Below are 25,454 nucleotides of genomic sequence, written 5' to 3' on the forward strand. Positions count from 1 at the left end.
TCTGACCATGTCCATCCCTTTATGACCACCATGTACCCATCCTCTAATGGCTACTTCCAGCAGGATAATGCACCATGTCACAAAGCTCGAATCATTTCAAATTGGTTTCTTGAACATGACAATGAGTTCACTGTACTAGAATGGCCCCCACAGTCACCAGATCTCAACCCGATAGAACATCTTTGGGATGTGGTGGAACGGGAGCTTCGTGCCCTGGATGTGCATCCCACAAATCTCCATCAACTGCAAGATGCTATCCTATCAATATGGGCCAACATTTCTAAAGAATGCTTTCAGCACCTTGTTGAATCAATGCCACGTAGAATTAAGGCAGTTCTGAAGGCGAAAGGGGGTCAAACACCGTATTAGTATGGTGTTCCTAATAATCCTTTAGGTGAGTGTATATACACACACACACACACATATACATATATATATATATATATATATATATATATATACGTAAAGAATAAAGTCTTTATAAAATGTTATTATAAAATCTTTTAATATAAAATATCATATGAAAGGGTGACAGGGCAATGTTTCGTCACTACTGCCCTAAATCCCGGCTGTTGCTATAAGGGATACAGCTACCCCTGCCAGATTATGCACCTCCTTCAATAACACGCTGTCTGATTGGCTAATTCTAACCCCTCCCCACACCTAATCCTAACCCCTCTCCTAACACCTAATCCTCACACTAACCATTGCGGGGAGGGGGGTGCATAATCTGGCAGGGGAGCATTTCTCGGCACAACACCGGAAGTGGTGCAAAATCTCGCCATATAATTACAATAAATTACATTAGCAAACGCCTACACCTACCCCAACCCTAAACCTAACCTTAAAATAATAATAAAAATATTAATCAACTGTTTTCAGCGTGACGAAAATGATGAGATATTGAAGTGCGCATGCCCAGTGGAGGTAGCTGTATACTCCTAGTCAAAACCCTAAAACCCGCCCATACTGGCACGTATCGTGGCAACACGCCCCTACTCACTCCTGATTGGCCGTGATTCCAGACTTCCGCCATATTCAAACCCCGTACTATCCGTTTGTATTCCGGCTTCCCTCTTTTCATTTATTTTTCCAAATTAATACGTTTTAAACCTCTTGGTTTATACATTTCGTAACAGCCCATTTCAGGTCCACGTTTTTTCAATGGAGGAAACAGACGGAGCTCAAATGACGACTGCAGAGCCGATGAAAGAGCGACCGAGGAGGAACAAGAGAAAGTCGGTGGCGGATGTGGACGCGTCCCCCGAGCGCACATTCAAACGGTGAGGAAGAGGATTGTCATACTCATAAACCGTGTTATTGTTATTCTTCGCGTTTATTTACGACACTTCTATGCTCCGCGTATCACTTTCTAGACTATGTCCAACTGTGGTGCAAAACTAAACTGCACATATTTCTGGTCACGCGGACAACGTTTATTAGATGCGTGCATATGTGGTGTTTTTAAACTACATTAAGGAGTTTAATTCAGGAATGATGTTCGACGAATAGTGTCGTTTAGGAACTCGTTAAATGTGTTAAAAAATGTTAAATTCAACGTATACTTACGCAATATCTCGACGCAAACAAAAGCATGACAGCAGGAGAGCACAAGCAATGCTTTACTCCGCCACACGGTGGGGCTGTAGTATTGAAAAAGAACAGCATGAGGCACCGAGACGTTTTATATTGCCTTCTACTTTAAAGGGATAGTTCACTCAAAAAGGAAAAATCTGTCATTATTTACTCGCCCTCAGGTTGTTGCATACCTGTATATATTTCTTTGTTCCAATAAACACAGAGACAGATATTTGACAATGTTAGCCATTTTCAGGTCTTGGACATCATCTACTACCATAGTAGGGAAAAAAATATTGTTTTTTTGTTCTGTTGAACACATAATGAGTTATTTTGAACAATTAATTAAGAGTTCTCCGGCATCTTTGACTAACATTTAATTCTTCCTTACATGGTAGTCAATGGTGTCCCGGAACTGAAAATTACTAACATTCTTCCAAATATTTTTCTTCGTAAATGATGACAGAATTTTCATTTTTGGATGAACTATCCCTTTAACACACCTGTGACCTATTTGTAAAATTTCATTGAATCCTAGTATCTTCACTCTAAAATCTTGACCGGGTCCAAATATGTTTGTTTAGGCAAAGGTTATCTCCAGGATTAGGCACCCATGGTGTGACTACCTGTCTGTCCCAGGACCATTATGACCTCATTCAATGACTTCTCTTCATGCTTCAATGCATGCTGTGTTAAAGAAGTCTTTTTTTATCTTTTTAGAACATATCCCTATAGATAGCACAATAAAACCAATTATCATAAAGACACAGTTTTGCAAGTATTACGTGCAAGATTCTTCCCAATAGAGTATGCTAGAGCTTGGCATTACTAATAAGATGCATATTTAAAAAATTAAAAGTAATGGATATCTTGAATTTCAGTTGTTAGTTTTAGTTGAGTTTATTTATTGCGTGTTTTGCTTGGGAGAAACACGGCTCTGTAAAGGTATTGAGGACATCTGATAATTTGTGTAAATAGATTTTGCCAAATATATCCATGCTATATCTGAAAGAAGCCAGGCAGATGGAGAGCATCAAAACATGATTTTATCACAGAGTAAAATAACAACAAGAGTTTATTTTGGCAAAGGGGCTATTTTGTTGTCTCATGCCAAGCCTCACGGCTTTGGTTGGCTTTTTTTGAACAGCAGGGAGTATGCGATCCCATTGCCCCTCATGTTCACAAGAAAACAAAGTTTAAACGGATAACGTGCAAAACTCATTTTTTTTAATGTTCTAAGGGAAACGTGAGTGGTGGTGCTTCTGGTGAAAATCACAATGCAATGGTAAGTGGGTGCTTATTGTCCCAATTTATAAAGAGGCCACCCTCGAGTTTAAAAGTAGGATCCCAGGCAAAAATTAGCAAAATTCCCTACATAGTAGTGACAAAATCCTTTTTAACAATCTGTATAGTAGTGATGCTTAAAAGTGACGATGAATGAATATATAATGACCAATAGTTCATAACTTGTCACGCATGTTGTTATGTCATGGAAAAATGTAACTCATAATGTCTCGTTTTCGTCTGGCTAGTACTTAATGCAGCCAAACAGGTTTTGATCAATGATCCCCTGGGATGTAGTTCACAGCAACCTGCTTTAGTTCATAAGAACTGAAAAGATGTAAACCAGAGAAAGTTGAGATAAGAGCGCAAACTGCAGTCATAGTGGGGTGTCATAGGTGATTAAAGCAACCGTTATCCAATTTCAGATTATCTTCAGATTACCCTTTTGTGAGCCTGTGCGTGGCCTTTTACAAGTTTGTTATTTATGATGTGTCATTTTTGACAGGGGAACCCACAACAAAGAGAGCTTTTGAAGCCTTTATGTACTGAATGAGTAAGTGACGTATCATTTCTCCTAGGCCACTTTGTTCGCTACGTAAAGAGCTGTGAAACCGAACCGCGGTATCTTGTGCGAATCCCCTCTAGTGTTTTCCCACCTTAACGTCAGCCAGGATCACGATCTCACATGGAAAACAAGCTTTCCTTTCGTGCATCACGCAGAACATCTCACCGGCAGATAGCCAAAACGTAAAGTGAGAAAACGGTACACAGGAAGTATTTTGTTTATGTAAATTCTTACCCCAAGCAAGAAAAAAACTGATGTGAACTCAAGTGATGTCACCACACAAGTAGACAAACGGTATGTACTGTACAAGCAGCGTTCCCACACTCGTATTGACACTGGATCCCGTGATCACTTTTAAGTGAACGATATCCAGAGGGTTGTAAATAGTGGTTAATATAATGACGTAATGTTATGCTGGAGTTATTAATACGGGGCAGGTCTAATTTTGAGTCTAGTCTGTTGTGTGTGAGAATTGGGGCTGATGTAACAAACTTTCATAGGGTGTGTATTTGTACTATGTGTCCTACACACATAGCTGTGGTCCATTTTTGTCATTCTGAGTTTTAGACAACACCTCAACATTCCAGACGTGGAACAACATTCCAAGTTTTCGTGGCAGTGTGAAAAACACAATCTTGGACTCAGAAAAGGCCCTTCCTGTAAGACATTTTCACACAATATAGTTACAGGAAATTGGTGATGAAGCCTTAAGGGAATTACAACAAACATTCAGATCATTATTAATACTTAAAGACAGTGGCTTTATCGGAGGTTGTTTTGCATTCAGCCTAATATTTTCACCAGTCGTGGTGTTTATTATGAAATGTCCTGCGATACCGTTTTCCAAACATTTTGTTAACTGTGTGAGACCTAGTTATTTATTTTGACATGAAAAGTAATGGAGGGCCTATGTTTAGTATGTACTTTTTAAAAGTTAATGGGAAATGCAAATCACAAAATATTTCATTTGCGTATTTTAGAATCAAACTGAATATTCAGAGGTGATAAAGAGGTGTCCTAGTTTGCATTTCATTTTCAGACAGTTTCTTTGGTAGTAAGACGCAAATGTATGTTCCCATAATATGTCCCAATACTGTGCATTAATGTACTACACACCCAAAAGTATGTTCTGTCCCACCACTAGAGACGGACATACTTTGGGGATTTAGTAAGCAGACAGGCTTGTTTTTATTCATATCATTTTAATATGCCATCTACTTTTACTAAAGTCATCTGGCCATTGGGTCAGCATTGGAGCCTGGGAGGTCACTCCATCACGGCATTGGCAGCGTCGTTTGACCTACATATTTACACCACTGTTGTCTTTAGCCGTTGAGACCACCCAGAGTAGTTTTTTTTTTTTAAGTGGACCCTGATATAGAAGCTCCCTCACACACACTTACCGGTCTGTCAGATGATATCACAGATTGTGGTCACATCTTCTCATATCTTACATTGTTCTTTAGAAACGGATAAACCTGCGCAATACATAAGTGTGTTTGTATTCAATATTAAATTGCACGGCAAGTCTATGACTCGCATTTGGAATAGTATTCCTGTGAAAATTCTCTCAAGTTACTAAAGTTTACTTAACATACAGTCTTATCACAACACACATAAGACTGATTGCATCACATGTAACAGTTCTAGATTAATGAATAATACGAACAGAACCTTAATAGAGAGAGCGGAAGAGCGAGGAGTCTCTGTGAAGATGCTTACAGAAACCGCATCAGACAGAAACTGCCCCCAGAGCAGGAAGCAACCAGAGAAGTAGCTTTGTCCCAGTTTCACAGGTTGAATGTCTATGAACAAAAAGTGTACCTGGATATAATCTGTAAGTAGTTAAAAGATCAAATTTGATTGAAATAATTGGTTAAAGCCAGGGATAGTTGAAAACTCAGAATCGTCTTACTCGTGTCATTTCATACCTTTATGACTTTCTGTCCTCTGCAGAACACAGAAGAAAATATTTTAAAGAACGTCTGTGACCAAACAACTCTGGCCCCCATTGACTTCCATTGTATGGACACAAAACCACAGAGACATTTCCCAAAATATATTTTGTGTTCCGCAGAAGAAAGAGTCATTTACAGGTTTTGGATGATGTGAGGGTCAATAAATTATGACAAAATTATTTTTGAGTGAACTTAACTATCATCAACGCAAAATCAAAAACAAAACATCAATACCACAAATCCTTTCTTTGTGCCCACCCAATTGAATGTAATCAATGATGTAATCAATTATCAGTAAATCTACAAATCTCAAACGTGAAGTTTTTTTCAGAAAAGATTTGGCATTAGCAAGGCTATAAAAAGGAAGCAGATCTTCTGAAAAAGGAAGCAGGGTGTTTTTACAAACATGACCTCACGGACAGTTGTCACCAGTCCCCAAATAAGGGCCCTGCTAACAAAGAAGGGCAGTGCATTTATAAGTATGTGACTGTGTTGAAGAGGGTGTGATGATGGACAAAGTGGAGAGGTGGCACATGGGTGAAGGACAGAGCAGACACGAGTGTCTCGGTGTGAGTTATTGAGCTCAGGGCTGAGTGACGCTCGCTCTTCCTCTTTTCACTCTCTCTGGATTGGCTCTGCATGCAGAGATGCAGCGTCACAGGAGACAGAGCTACGCCAGGCTTGGCGTATGGTATGTATAGGATGTACTGTATATGAGATAAATGTACATGGTGAGGGTCTATGTTTGTGGTGATTTCTAGTGACTCGGCACACTGGCATTGTGGGGGCATACTAGCAATGGAGATTTGGCTGCACCCGTCTGTATTCTTTATTGCACAACCAAAAGTATGAGTTTGGTTGGATGCATCTGGTTGTATCGAATGCTAAATGCTTTGTTTTGAGTGTTTTTAACTGAGAAGGCATGGCCTACTAAATGATCATTTTTTGTGTCTTGTGGCTTCTCTTTCTCTCTGTAGGCCGTCTTTAAGAAGAGGAAGTTCTTTCACATTTTTGACACCTGGACCCCAGTGGGATTTCACTTTGGTGAGTAACCAATGACATCAAATGTACCTCAATATTCTCTTGTGAATACTAAATCACACAATAGCTCTGTTCCGAAACTTAGTGCGGCATCTTAGCAGTCAAGGGACCTTAAATGTGACGGATTTAGGGCTGCCTGATTTAGCGTTCCTTATAGGGATAGTTCACCCCAAAATAAAAACGCTTGTGTTTATGCTCATGTGGTTCAAAACATTAGCTTTCTTTCTTTGGAACACAACAGAAAATATACGTATTAAGAAATGTCTCAGGGGTTTTGTGTCCATACAGTGGAAGTCAATGGGGGCCAATGATGTTTGGTTACCGACGTTCTTCAAAATATCTTCTTTTGTGTTCTGCAGAAGAAATAAAGTCATACAGGTTAGTAATGAAATGAGCGTGTGCAAATAAAAGCATTTTTTTAGGGTGAACGATATTAAGTAAAGCAACCCACAGAAGACAGGGCTTGCAATAGATTCTAATGGAGTTTGATGCATGTTGCTAAGCATTTTTTAGATTTAAGGATTTATCAGTACTTGTCTGAATAGAATGAAAAAGGTATACCCAGCATTTGTGTTTACTTATTAGCTTTGATGTGTTTTTGGTAGGTTTGTTGCAACACATTCTGGCTTAAATGTTGAACATAGGTGTGGTGTATGGGCTGCAATGTACATTTGGCCATTTGTGTCAGGAGTACACTTTTTAACACCTTAAAATACTGTATAGTATAAGGCAGCTCACTAGCTTTTGGAACAAAGTCTTAAAGTTATTTTTAATGCAAAGAAGAGGCGTAATACTAGCGTATTAGTCACAGATTTAATATGCTACAAGCTAATTAGACATGACAGGATGGATCATTGTGTTCACTTTCACAGTATCAACCCATGACATCATATTGCTGGCTCTCCCATTTTTAGTTAATTTTGTGATTTTTTTGTAGAAGATCTATTAATCTGAACTTTTTTTCTTTTAATCCATTGTGTAGACGTTATACGTTTAACAAAAATATACTGGAAAAAATTCTCCTCACAAACATGTAACAGGTGACCTTAGCCTTTTAAATGACGGGAAGACCCCCATCAGCAGTGCTCCGATACGGTTCACAAATTTTCATGCCTCAAAAACTCTTAAATGCTATAGCCATAAGGTCATCTTTGTAAAACCTTCCATACTTTTTCCTCTGCGCAAGTTAACCTTGCCCTTTACGGAAACTTTGGCAGATATTGTTTTCCATTCAACCATCACACCGTCCAGGAGTTAATCCACTCACACACGCTCTCACGACATCGCGTGCCTCCAGACAGACTACCCTGAAAATGGCCACCAATAATATCCCCAGACTTCTCTCCCTTACCCAAATTTCCATCATGCTCAACCCAGCACAGCGCTCGTTCCCACTGGATCAGTTAAGCGCTGTTTTCAGTAACTGCAAACTACATTGTGATTGAAAACAGAGTGCAGGCCGATTAGAAAGGCCCGGAGCATTCCAGTTTATGAAAGCCAAGCGAAACTCAATCCATCTCTCGTCGGAGGAAAATGAGGGGGATGTAGGGACGGGAAAGAAGTCGGGACGCTTCATCCCGTGCCAGAAGACTTCCTTTGATACGTTTTCTCTTTTTTTATGAATACACACACATTAGCTCATCCAGTGGGCACATGGACCTCATTAGGCCTCCAGGCTGTGCTCCATTATCTCACCTTCAAAACCCCGCAGAGGTGAAGAGAATTCCTCCTCGTTCTTATCCTGCTCCAACTTCTGCAACATGAAAGCGTAGAGTTGTTGTCTTTAAATGGGAAGTTGTTTTTCTGCATAAATTAAGGTCATCCACATGGCATCTGTGCAGACTGAACGTGAAGATGCACGTACATGCAGATCACTGCGATATCAGTTTGGCAGAAGGTTGTGGGCCAGCATTTGAAGATGACTTAAGATCCTCAGAGTCAGACATGTTCAGACTTTTCATTATTTTCAGCCAGCATGTGAAATCTGAAGTTATCTGTTGCGTAATTTCAAAGTCCAGAGGTTTCTGTTATGCGTCTCGGTTTCTCGTAATTATTCTGTTAAGCAATTAAAATAATGAGTAATGACATACTGTTAACTTAAATAAGCATCATTAGTCGTTCTTATGTAAATGACAATAGCAGGTTTGGTGTTCAGACTGTGATGTGTTTTTTTTTATAAGCACCGTCTGGATTTAGTGTTATATGTTGACTGCAGGTGACAGGAAAATCTTAAGACCGCTCCTTTAAGAAGTATAAAAGATGTGTTATAAGAATAAGTATTAAAGGATAAAAGAACTGCACTTTTCCCAAAAACAAAAAGATTTCCATTAGCACCCAAACAGAACAGTTTTTGTGACGGCCTGTTTCTAAAAGGCCTGCAAAAATATGGAAAGACACAACAGTGTAAAGGACTTTGACTCCCAGGGAACTCGTATACTGGTGGCTTTGGATAAAAGCATCTGCCAAATGCATAAACATAAATGAACGTGCATGCGAATCAACAATCCACTTTCTTGTGATTTAACAGTCATATAAATAGTGCTTCACAGGCAGTAAGGGGTGTACAAGGAACCCGGCTACAGTCTTATCATTTTTTGCAATATGCAGAGTGTCCCAAAAACGTGACTTTTATTGAACTTGTAATCCAGTTTTCTTTTGCGCCAATAGCTGTTTGAACGTTCATAAGTTCTTTGCAGTAATATCCATTTATGGTTTGTCCACCAGGAGAATGTTCAGTTTGCTTCTCACGAGCCAAAACATACCCAGGCTGTCTATCACTTTGACCCACTCGTCTCCTGGTTCACGTTTTCTTTCTTTCCTTTTGAATCTTTTGTTTGTGTTTTGGTCCGGTGCTTTGTTTTGTTTACCATCCGTTGGCTTGGCTCGGGTAGAATTATGTCTTCATTCGTTTTGGCCCTCTTATTTTTTCACTTAAAAATAAAACATCTGTCATTGACTTGCCCACGTTTTTTCTAAACCCGAATGCTCTATTGAGCTTTAAAGATGGTGGTCACTAGTACAAAATAGGCCTGCTTGAAGATTCTTCAAAACTTAAAAAATACAAGACATGGGTTTGAAATGACAAGAGAATTGTTTTACGTTTTATTAGAATCCACTAAATTACTACTTGCAAAACCACAATGCTTTCTTTCCTCTCAGACAACACAAAGACCGTCGCTTATCTTTGTTATCCAGTGAAACGTTCAAAACCAAACACTATGAGTGACCTGTGATTTACTCAGTAGCGCCGATGCCGATTGGTCTGCTTCCGCGACTGTCATTAAAACCCTCCAATCAGAGTCTTGATTAATTCCTCCCATTGTCCTTGAATGGGGATTTACTAAATGATAGCTTGTCATTTATTGTTTTAGTTTGTTTGCTGACTTGTCGGCTGAGAATGGGCCTAAAGTTCATTTAGTTTAATCTACTCATTGCTTCAATCAAACCCGACGAGTGCTGGCTGCAAGGTGTTTGGTTTCGATCACATGTCAACCTCACGTGTGTTTTTACCCTGTAAGACACACATTAGCTTATAAAGATGTTAGTTCTGTTAAAAACTGTGACGTTGAGCGTGCTTATGTTGATACAAATCTTGCAAAAATTATAGTCAGACACTCCAGATTTTAAGGTGCTTTTAATGTCCTTAAATGAGTGAATACAGTTAGTTTCATATGCAGATTACTGTGAATAGTGCTATTTCCACTTTTTTGTAGTATCAGGGCTGTACGTTAACTTTGTTTGCATATAGCACCGGTTCTGTTTTTTCAATGCTTTAATATACAGTAGTAAATACATTTGTCCATAAAAATACTGTAGTGTATAGTTTTACTACATTAAACTGCAGTAAAATTCTTGGGCACTATAATATTTATAAGTAGGTTCAAATATACTAAAGTATACTATAGTGTTTATTACAGTTAATGAATTTACTACAAGTAAATATTTTTTCATCTGGTTGAAATGAATGGACTTTTATTTTGACGGGTTGTCACGACGACGCTTGAGGTTTAGTGTGTGTTTGATGGTAGCTTCACTCAAACATTGAAACGCTCGTGAAATGAACTCGGAACAGCTCTGTGGATGAAGTTCACGTGTTCATGTCCTCGTATAGCAAGAGACAGACAAATCCACGAGTGTAACGCTTGTAACATGTTAAAGTGTGCAACTCATTCACTCATGGACACGCAGAACAAGCATATATTTTAGGGACATATTTAACGTTAAATAGTAGAATTCTGCTTTCGTGATTCCTTCCATGTTTTCACACATTGCGCAGATCATAGGGCTCTAAATTAATGGACTCGATTCAGCCGGAAATCAAGTTTTAATTGCAAAAACTAAATAAAAACGAAAATAAATAGTGGGGCGGTGCGCCATAAGTTAACCTCACACAAGAACAAATGCACTTCACACAAACAGCAGCTCTGTCTAATGCACCTGCCAAACTGTATCGCACGAGTGCTACACTATTAAATTTATTCTTAGCACAGACCGATTACAGCCCTGAAGTATGTTGGCTACCATTTCAATGCTACCATTTCAACAGTGATTTACGCCTTCAATAGTGCATTGCATTTGTGAAATATTTTGGCTCTTTTGATGCTTTAGGATGCTTAATGGGTGCTTGATGGGGTTAAAGTGATAGTTCACCCTAAAATAAAAATTCTGCCATCAATTACTCACCCTCTTGTCATTTCAAACCTGTATGACCTTCTTTCTTCCGCAGAACACAAAAGAAGATATTTTGAAGAAAGTTGGTAACCGAACAGCACACTTATTAACTTCTATTGTCTGGATACAACCAATCCAAGTGAATGGGTGCCAGTTAACTAAACTCTTCAAAATATCTTCTTTTGTGTTCTGCGGAAGAAAGTCATACAGGTTTGTAATGACATGAGGGTGAGTAAATGATGACAGAATTGTATTTTTGGGTGAACTGTCACTTTAAGGATTTGAACAAATACCAAAAATGAGCAGTACGAATTACCATAATTATAATATGTTCCATATCTTTTTGATGGACATGTATGGTACCTCCATTTTTTTGGCTTGTGACAATCGAGGTGCACTGTAGTCAACTGTATTGAGAGATTCGAGTCATATGAAAGGCCCAGAATATCACAGAGATGAAACGCCTCTTAGAATAACAACCACCCCTGTCGACCTCGTGACCAAGCACCACTCCCGATTTCTTCTAAGCCAAAAAAGTCTGGTTTTGTGATAATTTCACAGAAAACGTGAAGTTAAATAAATTCCATGTGGACTTGATTATACGGAGGATCTGGTGTCGTCTTGGGAGGTTTATAAAGCTATAATTCAAGCACCACCTTAACTGTCTAAAATAACTGTTTTGTGGAGTAGTTTCTTATGGAAAAAGGAGTAGGAAACACGGCAATAATAGAAGCCCTGAGGGTTCTCCGTGGCCACCGTGGAGCTGCAGCTATGTTTATGACCCTTCACACCCTGCACTCCACTCCACAGGTAGAACGTTCACTAGCCAGATGCTCCACCAGCCCCCGACTCACACACACAGGTGCTAAAAGGCCTCGGGGATAATGATGTCCTTCCTGAGTCTGGCACCCCAGTAACCCCAACTTTCTGTACTTTGCATACTTTAGACACCAAAGGAAAAGTTTAGAGGAGTCAATAAAAAAAAGCTGTGTTTTGTTTCTTCTCAAAGGAAGAATGTGTATTACACTGTATATGTTTATGGACTTTATTTCTGTTTCACAGAAACGCAAACGCAGAGAGAAAGATGACGTTGATGCAGTCAGCCTATGCAGCTTCGACTTTAAGGTAAGAAACAGTAAACAAAACGGGGTTTGCACATTTATCAGATTTTAAAATGACTCCCTGAAGTCGGCCTGTCCACATTGTTCCCCAAAACAACATTAAAGTCTCATTATAACATCAAGAAAGGCCAAAACACAAATGTCCCGTGCTTCATTCGTCAGTACAATCCAAACAATCCTCCCTGAGAAAACATACACAAGAATTCTTGATTAAAATCACGCGTGTTTGTGGCAAAAATCAAAGTCAACAGTTCGATCTCAAGACGGTGGAATTTAATCTTAAAAACTTTCCACAGATAATCCTGAAGGCCATCGCATTGGAAATCATAAACGTTTGCTGATTACCGTCAGTAATTATCCTCATTTCACAAAGGTCTAATTGAGACGCGTGAGCTGACATGTAAACTAACAGAAGTTGTGTAAATTGACGCCGCGCTGACCTCGACTCCCTTTCACTTATTTTTGAATTTAGTTTTTCAGGAAACCGTGGTATTATTGATTCATGTCTATGGCAACCGAACAACACTATTGCAGTTTTTGAACGTTCACACCCAGATCTTTGTTACTTAGTCGAACAAAATATCACAAGAAAAGTGTTGATCGATTTAAGAGATTACACAGCTCTGATTCAACAGCCTTCATGCCCACAAGGAATGGAAAAAAAACGTGAATGTTTTCACGTGGAAACCAAACACAAATGTTTTTATCATGTTTTATGTTTATTTTTATCATCCACGCATTTGTACAAAACATTGAGGTCAAGTTTTTTTCTATTTCTGTTTGGGGTTTGAGGCAATAAATCAATTTTAAGTATTGTTGGCATCGATTTAAAATGTTGTGTTTCAGTAGTTAGACGGTGTGTGACTTTGTGCATGGTGTGTACACAGAATTAAATATTTTGGATTGAATACTATTTAAGCTCTTTCAAAGCAGCAAAAGCTTTAAAACATCAACTTCAAACTTTAACATAATTCATTAGGCATAATTCACCCAAAAATGAAGATTCTTTAATACATTTCCAGTGTTTAAGATATTTTGAAGAACGTCGGCAACCAAACAGCATTGATGATGCCCATTGACTTTCATTGTATGGACACGAATTGAGACATTTCTCCAAATATCTGCTTTGGTGTTTTACAGTCATATACAGGTTTTTAACAACATGCGGGTCAATAAACGACGACCATTTATTTTTGGTTGAACCATCCATTTGTAGTTGTGTTTAGCTAGAATGGTTTTTGTTCTGTTTGTTTCGTTTTTTACAAATTGGGGAAACAAGCTCCAATAATGTTTTACAAACAGCTTAACAGGGCGGTTTGAAGCTTAAATTGTATTTAATCCTAAATGAAGTCTCAATCTGCATCTTTTAAACATTTCAGCCACCTGTGCATTTTGACACAGACTATTCTGGGTTAAAACTTGTTTCGCTACACCATGCAGTAAACATCAGCCCCAACCCCCTTCCACACAGGCCAGCTGAGAATGCATGCCGGGGGGGGGGTAGAGCTAAGTAACATCACCTGTCCTGCAGGTACCCCCGTCTGTCCCCCTCCTTACTCCCCCGAAGGGTCATACACACAGAATATAATATTCGCCTTAAATGGTCAAACTTGAAAGCCTCCAATGACTAATGTACTCTTCGTAGCGGGAATGCTGACCAAACACCAAGTTCGATTGCGATATATGAAGTGTGCGCAAGCAAGAAGGAAACAAACCGCAAGTTTGTGTGAAGGTGCTGAGTGTATTGTGTGTTGGACTGGAGGGGTGTGTTAATAGTTACCTGCTCTGTTTAGTGGCAACCGTCTCTGTTGAGGGTGCGTTGGCTTACTTAAGAGTTGAAAATGACTCAAAAACAGAATGATGTGTCTGTGTGTCTACAGATCTTAAAAATTTGGTAGGAAGTGCATGGTTGTTTTAGCATTTCAGGTAAACACACTCCTCACAAGCGTTTACATAACACATTGGTATTTTGAGCATAATCGTGTACATCACAACTGAATTAACAAATTATAATATATAATTTTTCATTTATGTTTGTTTAGATATAAATATGATTTTACATAAATGGTTAAATCCATTTTCGCCTATTTCTTGGGATCTTCTTCAGCAGCTCTCTAGCAGCTTATTCAATGATACAGATGATACTTTCATGTTGATTTCGTGAAAAACATATCTGGTCTTATTGTGGTAATGCACACGCTCACAGTGTAGCCCGTACCTCGTACAGGCTTGTCTTGAAGCCGCACCTACGTTACAGTTGATGAACGCTTTTGGCACCCATACAGATTTTCTTCATCCGGTCTTAATTCTCTTGAACTCTTCTTTACAACATCCTCTTTTAAAACAAGAAACTGAAAGTGGTGATTTATTAAGAACCCACATCGAGGTGAGCCGATCCAGTGTTGCCCTATCTTGTATCGTGTAGTGCCATTGAATGCACATACATAAAATGTACCGCTTGAATGCACTTTTTAATTAATTAAAGCAATTGCCAAACAAAAGCACAAAACCAGGACAATCACAGTATCAACGCATCGTCCACCAGGGGGCAGCCCTGTGACCCACACCGTTCCGCTCACAGACAGAGCTTTCAAGAGAGGTTTATCAGATCAAGCCATAGCCTCGGTCAGGCAAGCTCACACACGGCACATATAAAGTGAATCACGGCAGTGTGCTGTGGTTTAGCTCTAAAGTAGGAGTGCTGTGTTTGTGCTTCACACCTAGATGTCCAGCTGTCATGTGTGTCAAGGTGTTAGCCCGCAGGGGGCTAAGCTGCACTCATCAATATGGCCGGCACACCTCTTGTCAAAACACGCCTGGAACTGTACGAAAGCGTCTCCCCACGGCATGAGCAATGGAGGAAGGCCCTTGTTATGATTTGGAGACACACCTTTACATGTACTGAACTTGATTTTTAACGATAGATAGATAGATAGATAGATAGATAGATAGATAGATAGATAGATAGATAGATAGATAGATAGATAGATAGATAGATAGATAGATAGATAGATAGATAGATAGATAGCAGTCTCGTTAGCAGTCATCCTGCCGTTTCACTTAAAGCGTCCTGATCCAAACACTAATGCATGTCCTGTTTCACACTCCTGTATTGACACAGGAGGGCAAGCTTAGACCCTGAACATCGTTCCCCCCATTTGCTTAACACGCACCCTGACCCTTTCACACTTTTTAACACAAATCTTTCTCAAACACACCGACTCCTTGTGCGGCTCCAGTCAGTGCCGTCGCTGACAGTGTGGGAATACAGCAGTAAAAGTTTTGGGTCCATATGCAACACGCCCCAAGAGTCTTTTCGGGTCACCCAAACGTAGAGATGAACTGGCAGTGCGGTTTTGCGTACAGTAAGAAAAACGCTTTTGTTAAGCAGGATTTTTGTTTACGGCGTGGTCCAGGTCAGTTTCTGGTTCAGAATGGTGAAACTTCTGTGACTCATCAGGATGCCTCCCAGCCCCACATTTCCAATACACAGACATCCACCAGTGCTCTCTGTGTGTGTGTGTGTGTGTGTGTGTGTGTGTGTGACCCGCTCGGCTCTGATTGATATTGTAATCGATCACCCCTCCCCCATCTGATCACAGGGTGATAACGGCCCAGTTCTTGATTAGGCAGATCTGAAAGCAATTATTCCTGCACTTTACACCCTTCATGCAAGTCAAACACACACACACAAAACAATCCACATCGCAAATAGAAACAGACTTGCTTTCACTCAGTTTTTTATTTATCTAACTTGTAATGCAAAGTGACGAAGCTGAGACCGTTTGTTTGCTTTTATCACGGACATGAGGTTTAGCATTAGTTTCATTAGGGTTACAATCTTTAAGTATTGAAAGTCGAAAAAATACACTGTAAAAAATGGTTGGTTCAACTTAAAAGATAAAAAATAAGTGACCTGGTTGCCTTAAATTGAGTTAATTCGTTTAATTTAACTAATATTTTTAAGTTGCATTAACTCAATGTAACTTATTGAGCTGAACCAACAAACAACATTTTTTTTACAATGCCTAGCCCTAATGATCTAAGCTAATTATTTACTAGTGGTCATTATTTTATTATTATTATAAAAGTACAACAACTAAATAATAATAAGAATTATTATTATTGTTATTAACAACAGCAATAATAATGATAGTTCTGTGTGTCATTACTTCTGTATTGTCTTTTTGTAAATAGATTTTTAGTTTTCTATAACGATTTATATAAATTTAAAAGCAAGACCGTTATGGAGTACACAACTAATATAGTCATGTTTTAGATTCAGTAACACCTAGTACATTGTGCTTTGTAAGATACTTGGTCTGTCCTGAGTTTTTCCCTGTCCCCTCCCCCTGCCTCATGTCATTGGTGCATTTACAGTCTGACTCCGCCCCTTTCAAAACTCCGTATATGAGCACTCCCTGCCTCTCACATCCCTAGAACAAAGTAAGAGATTGTTACAGCACACACCGACAGTGTGCGTTTAGAAGTTAGAAAGCTCCGCTCAGGCGGACAAGAGGACTTTTTTAATGGGGATTTTTCGTATACCCCATATGTTACATCACAGTTTTATTTAAGAATCATTTCTGGATTATTGCCGACTCTTGGAAATAGCAGAAACTGACCAGTGGATTTTATTGAAAGAAATGGTGGCTTACGATGAACCTTGTGTGGTACCTATCAAACGGACTTTACAGAAGATAGACTACCAGAACCAGGCTTACAAAGAACTAGAGGTGAGACCCGAAAGCAGATCTACTCAAGATTCTCTCCCCTCTGTTTTGTGTGATTAAAGCATGTTTGAGTTTGGTCTTTATCAGCCAAGTCAGAACCTTGCCCTGTTTTTATCTTGTGTGTCCTTTAAAGGAATAGAGCCACAGGTGTGTTTCTCAAGTGTGGGTGGGGGTGAGACATGAGTAAGTGTAAGAGCGCTCGGCAAATCGAAGAGGGCAAAGGTCTTCTAATTTGAAGTGGTCACCCAGTTACTAGACTGCAGTTTAACCATTCACCTTTCAAGGTGTTTTGAAATTCCGATGCCTGTTTTGGCTAGTTAATGCACCCAGACAGGAAGCTTAAAACCTGTTTGGCTGCACAAGCGAGCAAGAGATTTGGAGGTATATGAAGGCTTTCAGCATCCCCCCCAAGGCTGTTTTAAGGTGCGAGAGCACGCAGAGATGAAGAGCATTCCAGCGGTTTAAAAGCCCACAGCCCTGGTGTGCTGTTTGGCCCCAGACAAGAGCTTCAGAAAGATTTTACTTCTGTTCCGCAGGATGCTATTCCTCTTTGCGGTTGATTCGGAAGTGGGCAGACAAATTGGTTTAGTTGTCGGCAAGGGAAAAGCAGAAGTTGCAATTTTTTAATGAATCAGGAGATTTTGAGGAACTCTGGTTAGGTTAAGCTAGGCTGATGGACATTTGTTTAGTCACAATAATTGTCTGCTTCTGCTTAATACATTTTAGGGGGTTTATGACTTATTGTTCGGTTTGAAGAACAGGAATGAGTGCAAGTAATATACTTTTATTGTATTTATAGCCTATAAACTAACTTCAGAATTGTTTTACTACAGTTGCCATAGTTTGATGATATTTTTTAACGAAAATTATGGCTATACAAATATGAATAGGTCCATAATTCAAATTATGATTACTACTCTTTAACTGTAATAAAACCAGACTAATTCTAACCAAGACCCCAACACTACCCTTATCAGAAAAACATTTGCATTTGAAGAATTAAATACTTTAGCATTATTAGCATATAAAAAAAACGTTAACTTGATTTATAAGGACTTTCCTAAAGGTTTATCAGATTAAGTTCTTTGTCTTTAAAACATATCCAAGTAAACACACACGTATTGTTACACAGCAGTAGATCCTGTGGGGGAGGCTTCCCCCCATTACAATCTCCCAACGCTACTCTCCCCAGGAGTCCCGGGGCAATCCACACAACCAGAAATAGCCATTCTATCAGTTTATCTGTCTGCCTACATGTTGCTCTTTCCACTTTATAATCTGTCATTTACAAAGAGAGAAAGAGTGGGTTGTTATTACAGGGTTTTCCTAAAGAATAGGAAGATCGTAATCGATTACACACGTATTTGTTTCAAGCCAGCGATGGCTGAAACGGTACTGTTGTATTCTTGTGTTCATATGAATTTGTAAGAAGAGATGCACAGATTGGAACTTTTAAGTCAGGCTACTTCCTCTGCGGCCATTATCACCACATCTTCAGTTTTTGGCCACCGTGGAGAAGGTTCAGATGTGGTCTGCATGTTTACTTCCATGATGGAGGAAGGGCAAGCTGTCTAGCAGACCGGGTGGACACCTCCAGTTGGACCACAGAAACTTCTGCTCAAACTAAAGTCGCAGATCTGCTAAACAGCTGTCCGCACCGGTAAAACGGTTCCCCGCTTGCATTCGGCCAAGATGAGAACAACACATCTCTTTTTATATACTCAACAGCTGGAAAATGAATTGAAATGTGCATTTTAAAAAGGGCAAGCACATAGCAGTTTTTGTTCCAGCCGTTGGAAAGATGCAAGCACTTTGGACGACAAAGGTCACATTGTGCTCGGTAGAAGTTCCTCTAGTCTAAGATCAACGTCTCGGTTCAGTCTGTTTTGCTTTGATTTTTTTTCAGTACTAGGTCTGTTGAGGTTGGCTGGAGGCCCAGTAATTATGGATATGGGCCTTGAAAGGCCTCCCCCCCTTATTCAGGGGTTCAGGTGTGCTTGTCGCTCTCACGCGAGGGCTACGGGGCCTGCCCCAACACGAAGCCATAAACAACTCTTAATGGAGGAAAGGAGGGAGAAGCAGAGGGGAGTAGAGTTTACAAGGCTCGGGTCAACACGGTGGTCCATGTAACCCACATAAACACATACGACCAGTAACATTCCCGAGCGAGTAAATGTATCTGGGCTAAATGACTACAACCAGTTTGATGAGAGGGTCTGTATGCTATAGTTAGTGTATTAGGCTGAGTGTGTGTGGGACAGCTGACAGAGGAGTTGCCTACATTCCAGTCATGCCTCTTGAACCCTTGGTCTAGGGTCAGAAAAGATCTCTGTCCGTGTTTGTGTGAGTTTTGTATTGATGGGTTCACTATACTGTGATGGGCATAACAGCTGCTGACTCAATTCAACCTGGTCCCCGGTTGAGCCTTTCACACCCGTTCAGAGTAGCATGTGTGAGATGGCAACATGAGTGGACTCTTTTGAATTGTAAACTTTCTGTGTTTGGAGTTACGCTGTTAATATATCACTAAGGAATTTCTTGTGGTCACTAGGGGGTATGTGGGGCAGTTATACTTTAACATTTATTTCCTCGTGTGTTGTAGGAACCCTGTACAAAGCGCGTGCGGCCGCTGGGCCGAGTGACATCGCTGGCAAACCTCATCTCTCCCGTGAAGAATGGGGCCGTCCGACGCTTCGGCCAGACCCTCCAAGCCTCGTTCCGGGGCGACGGACGGTCTCCGGGCGTGCCCCAGCAGAAGCCCTGCAGCAAGGCGGCAGCCCCAACGCCGCCAAAACGTCGCAACAGCACGCTCTGGTCTGAGACCCTGGACGTCCACCAGAAAGGAACCTTTTCCACGAAGGAGATTAAGAGACAGGAGGTGAGTAAAGCTGGAGCTGCAAAATCCAGACAGGACCAGAAATCCCAGACTATTAAATCCAGTCTCAGTCCCCCCCGCCAGACGCTACCGAATGAGGCTTGTGTGACTTATTAAAACCAGAGGCTAGAGGCTTGGAAAGCGCTCTGTTCTTCCTCTCGTTCTGTTTTTATTCTCTCGCTCTACCTCTCTGGGTCTGGCTATGTTTATTTGGCGTGCGATCTTGGCACGCGGCGAAATGGAGCAGAGAATCAGACTGCATTTTAGCATCTCGGAGACGTACAGTGCTAACACATATTCGACGGTTTGACGCATATACCTTCGCCTCTCATTCACAAAAAGCCCTTGTAATAAGACATCACAGTACAGTGTGACCCCTGAAACATTTCCCACCAAAGAGAGAAATCGTACAGGAAAACAAGCTTATTCTTGTCTAGACTGGTTAATGCTGATAGTTGAGCTAAAACATGAGCATAACAGTAAACCCTTTATATTTTCATTCTCTCCAGGCCATTTTTGAGCTGTCTCGTGGAGAACAGGACCTGATTGAAGACCTCAAGTTAGCCCGAAAGGTTTGTCTGTTTTACATTTTTGGTTTGTACATTCAAAAGTAAACAGACTGAAAAAGTTCTTGGCTGTACTTTCGCAGTCTGATGCATTGGCTTGCTTTCTTCATTTATAGCCAAAAATGCCCTTCTCTGTGAAATATTAGCTAGTTTACTCATGTTCTCATTTTGTGTACAGGCGTACCATGATCCGATGTTGAAACTCTCAATCATGTCTGAGGAGGAGTTGACAGCCATCTTCGGAGACTTGGACGCTTATATTCCTCTTCACGAAGGTGAATATCGCAAAAGCATCTTGTTTTCTCGCTATTTATATATGAACACCAGCAGTGCTAACTCATAATCTACCCATTCAGATCTTCTCGTTCAGCTGGCCAATGCCACAGGCCCGGACGGTACCGTGAGGCAGATTGGCAAAATTGTAGTGGACTGGGTAAGTACTCTCATTCTTCTTTATTTTTTTAAAGGAACAATACATGTTGAGTGTTGCTGGAGTGTTAAGACTCTCTCTCACGTTCCTCCAAAGCTGCCGGGGTTAAATGCATACAGAGCATATTGTAGTAACCAGTTGGCCGCCAAAGCCCTCCTTGACCAGAAGAAACAGGACCCGAGAGTTCAAGACTTCTTGCAACGTTGCATCGAGTCGCCTTTCAGCAGGAAACTAGACCTGTGGAGCTTCCTTGACATCCCTCGCTCACGACTCGTTAAATACCCCCTTCTTCTCAAAGAGATTCTCAGACACACACCGCCAGATCACCCAGACACGGCGAGCCTAGAGGAAGCGGTAAGTACAGACACCTCTAGGCTTTCCAAGAGAGAACATTTTGGCGATTCGTTTGGTGTTAATAATGTTTTTATTCCCAATTTCCAGATAAGTATCATTCAAGCTGTGCTGGCTGATATTAACATGAAGAAAGGAGAGTCGGAGTGCCAATACTACATAGATAAGCTGGAATATCTGGACGACAGACAGAAAGACCCACGCATCGAGCAGTGTAAAAGCCTGCTGTGCCACGGCGAACTCCGCAACAAAAGCGGCACGGTAAGTTGGTCTTGACAGGCAGAACCACTCGGGGGCAGATCAGGTTGAGCTTTGTACAGGGATTTCAAAAGCAAAACACACAAAGTTTCCAAATAAGATTGAAAGACAATGCTTTTGAGATAACCACAGAGAACAAAAAGAAAAACATAAAACATCAGTTCAACGTCCAAACACGTTAATAACCAGATCTGTTTTTCTGCCATCTAGAAATTGCACTTGTTCCTCTTCACGGAGGTTCTCGTCTTGACGCGGCCTGTAACGCGGAACGACCGCCATTGCTACCAGGTGTACCGTCAGCCAATTCCGGTTCAGGATCTTGTATTAGAGGACTTGCAAGACGGAGACGTACGTATGGGTGGATCATTCAGAGGAGCATTTAGTAACGCAGATAAAGGTAAGAGAAGATCTCCATGTTGAGAGCTAGCACAAAAGTTTTTTCTATCTGCTTTTTGTCAAATGCTCATAATTTCCCTCCTCTTTTTAGCCAAAAACATCTTCCGGGTTCGCTTCCAGGACTCATCTCAGGGCCAATCCCACACGCTTCAGGTCAACGACATCTTCCACAAGCAGCAGTGGCTCAACTGCCTCCGCACCGCCATGTCGACCTACAAAGACTCCGCGCTCCCCGAAACCGAAGCCCCGTCCACCCCTCCCAGCGCAGATGCATGCACCAAACGCCGTTCATCCACCCTCTCCTCTGTCATGCACGTGGAAGAGGCGGACGAGAATTGCCCACGGAGCGCATCCTCCGCCCCTTCCTCCCCCAGCTCAGAGGAGCCGCCCAGCCCCACGCCCTCCGCAACCGCCACCCTCTCATCCTCCTCGTCGTCATCCGGCCCCTTCCTGTCTCGCAAATCCAAAAAGGACAAGCGTTCACTTTGCTCATTGGGCAAGAGGAAGGAGACCATGGTGTAAATAAAGCCTTTTGGAGGACTTGGCTATCCCGTGTGGAGGACTTGTATTTATGTGTGTGTATGGACCGTGTGTTTCTACAGCAGTGTTTGTGTGTTACTGTCCACAATGGCAGCTATTATTACCAAATCCCACCCCGAAACCCTCCCAGGTCCACACGGGCCAAACCAGTATCCGAAAGACAGTATTTGTAAGGCGACTGTGTGGATCGTAGACAGAAGACACATCCCGCACACAACCACAACTGTTTGTGTGAAAGCTTTAGATCGCACATTTGGTCTCGTTTACTTTTAGTTTGGTCATATTTTATTTTATTAATATTAATTTTTGTAATTAAAGTTTTACTTTTTTTAAACTTCTCAATAAGATATTTACTGTAGCTCTTTTTTGTTTTTATTCAAAAGCACTGTGGTTAACTTTTAGCAAAGAGTTGTGAAAATATGAATGAAAGGATAGACACCCGCTGAGAAATTATGATATCCAAAGCAATGATTCATAACGCTACTGGAAAGCAAGTCTTATTACTACATTCCCATTTGAACAGATGTTTTTAAATCCAATTGTTTGTATCAAAACAGAATGGAAAATTGCTACGTTCAGTAGCCGCATGATTTTAAGCGTCCAGACGGAAAATCAAACCTGAGCCATTTTTCCAGACCCCCTAGTTACGGACGAATATTCAAATGTAGCATCTTGCATGGAGCTTTACCTGTTGAGTCCTGCCTATTATCATGAGGGCCCAGTGCATGTACATGCTTGTCGAAGCAGAAGCATTTACGTAGAGAAGACAGTCGCATATAGGGGTAGTTGTATGTTGAATGAGGGTTTGAGAAATGTTGACGTGAGACTAGAAGGAAACTTTGGAGTTGCATTGGACACGACTAGAGAGACTTGATGATTGGCACTACTAGAGATTAGCAACCATTCATGGACTTTGGTTTGCTGTTCTTTTATTTTTGTAGTGTCTTCATGAAGTAGGAAGGTTTGGTAATGTTTTTTGAAAAGAAAGATGAAAAGTATGTTAGTGAGAAGAAACTGTGGAAGGTTAAAGAATGTTACGACCACTTGATGTTTGTCATTGAAATTGATGGATGTATATTTTTGAGAAAGACTGCCGTGGCTTGTATGTGGTGTAAAATGATATTAATGAAAAATAAAGGTCTGTGTAAGATTTGCATCTGAAAATTGAGATCTTTCGCCTTTTTTCTGTGATGTGCATTTCTGTTGTGTACTAAACCAAATATAATGTTGGTTTTATGCTTGCTTCCAAAGCCTTTTAGAGGCATCTTAATGGTATCTAAACGTAAAACCGTCATCTGACAAAGTCGTAAATTCCATTCAAATTCACCAAATAGCACAACGGACACACAAATTCACCCGCATGCGAGTTGCTTTGTTGCACTTCTCCAGAACTACTTCTGTGGTTGACAATGAATCATTCAAACAAGCTTCAAAAGAATCTCCACACGGGCCACGTGCCCAAAACATCTTCCATTTTTAGTATTTGGATGATACTCTGGATCTGTGTATTATCCACCTCCACTGCTTTAAACCCGTCTCCATTTCATCTAGAACTTGGCAGTTGTATAAAGAAAATAAGTCTCTATTAAACACAAGCCTTCATTTATCTCTCCAAACCTCCCAACTGATGGTATTTACCTCTGCTAATCTCTATAGTGGGAGACCTTGAAACAAATGGGCTATCAGAAATCACTTAACAGGTCCGTCGACTCGTTTTGGAGTCTGGATTCGTATCGCACAAAACTGCTTTGTTTCTGACAATTCAAGTTTTTTTAATGCTAAAGCTGACGATGCTTCCTAAGAATGCGACCAGTTCTTGTTTTAACATGACGCTCAAGCAATGAGTTCACGAGCTGGACAGAAGTCGTTGTTTTAATAGTTTTGGATGGCCAAGTTGGCCTCACCGCGATCTCTACGTTTCAGGTTTTATGGAGAAAATTCTCCGAACGTTCGCTCATTTTACCAAGGGAGCCTGTCTGCTGCCGATTTACCCTAAGAAGCCATAATAAAGATATATAACGTATACTCATAACCTCTCCAGTGTCCGAGAATAAATACAGGCATTTACGAGCGAGCTGGGTTATCATAAAGGGGCCTGTATTGTGATACAACACTCTTTACATTGTTCCTTGCTGGAGGACAGGAAACGACATTTATTGAGTCAAATGGGAGGAAGTCAAACAAACATATAATGATGGTCATTTTACAACTGCGAACAGACAAAACATTTACCAGTAATTGACTACGGTTTATGAGGGTTTCGAAGAGGGCAATGTTTTACAGAACCATCCCAGATGGTTTTTTTCCCATCTCATTTTGTGTGTGACTGAAAACAGCATCACAAAGCAGCAGCGAGAGTTTGTACCGCACCCCCTGTGTGTCAAAACAAGTGCAAAGACTCTCGTCTCCAAACTGTACAAAAACAGACTAAATCATTGCGGTTACATAACCGAATGCGTCTTCACTGTCTACCTTTTAAACGATTGGTCTTATGTAACGTTTGATGAAAACTAAATGACAGGTTTATGGATGATCTGAAAAGTGTGTGTGTATGGGGAACATATTATAAACCAGTTTATTCTTTAATAAATTAGGTGACAACATTTGGTCAGTGGTACTTTATATTTTACTGCTTGCACCTTTGTTTAGTTTGTTCCTGAAGTGTGCGTGTAGAGTCGATGTTTGCGACATTTAATCTTGTGAATTTAAAGCCATTATGTCAGTGTCTTACATTGTTATATGTACTGACCGAATGACACATTGGGTGTAATGGATCTTTGGTTTACGTCTACTTTGAGGAAATCAAATCTTGGGTGTGATTTTACAGTACATACAACATTGAGATGACATGCGAAATGACGAAATTTTCACAAAACAAGTCACAACTTTTAACAAAAGTACTTCAAACTAATAAATATATGACTACGATTTTTTATACAGTATGTGCATATACAGCCAAAGAAAAATTTAAGAGATTTTTCTTGTAATTTCTAGATGTATTGTTGCCATTCCATTCCAGTGTTTCCTGAATTTCAACAAAATCAAACCTCAGGAGTGACAGAAGTCATCCAACAGCAATGTGAAAGA

General features: G+C 40.5%; 1 protein-coding gene across 2 annotated transcripts; it reads left to right on the forward strand.

Moving 5' to 3' along the window:
- Positions 1-1,041: 1,041 nt before the first annotated feature.
- Positions 1,042-23,515, forward strand: net1 (neuroepithelial cell transforming 1). 2 transcript variants are annotated; one of them, XM_057324678.1, is made up of 11 exons: positions 1,042-1,283; positions 6,363-6,429; positions 12,160-12,222; positions 19,554-19,829; positions 20,336-20,398; positions 20,571-20,667; positions 20,749-20,825; positions 20,919-21,176; positions 21,264-21,434; positions 21,642-21,828; positions 21,919-23,515. In XM_057324678.1, exons 1-11 carry the CDS (start codon positions 1,165-1,167, stop codon positions 22,347-22,349), a joined length of 1,809 nt encoding a protein of 602 aa, XP_057180661.1. In that variant the 5' UTR covers positions 1,042-1,164; the 3' UTR covers positions 22,350-23,515. The 2 variants fall into 2 exon arrangements, with proteins under 2 accessions (XP_057180661.1, XP_057180663.1); XM_057324680.1 differs by lacking the exons at positions 1,042-1,283; positions 6,363-6,429; positions 12,160-12,222 and adding an exon at positions 16,660-16,954.
- Positions 23,516-25,454: the final 1,939 nt, after the last annotated feature.

The sequence above is a fragment of the Triplophysa rosa genome, linkage group LG24 (assembly GCF_024868665.1).
Source record: "Triplophysa rosa linkage group LG24, Trosa_1v2, whole genome shotgun sequence".
NCBI lineage: Eukaryota > Metazoa > Chordata > Actinopteri > Cypriniformes > Nemacheilidae > Triplophysa > Triplophysa rosa.

Excerpts from the sequence above, each read along its gene's own strand:
- net1 (XM_057324678.1), top strand. The coding sequence starts at position 1,165 with ATGGAGGAAACAGACGGAGCTCAAATGACGACTGCAGAGCCGATGAAA. Across the intron at positions 19,830-20,335 it reads AGGAGATTAAGAGACAGGAG|GCCATTTTTGAGCTGTCTCG; the intron begins GTGAGTAAAGCT and ends CATTCTCTCCAG. Across the intron at positions 21,435-21,641 it reads TCCGCAACAAAAGCGGCACG|AAATTGCACTTGTTCCTCTT; the intron begins GTAAGTTGGTCT and ends TCTGCCATCTAG.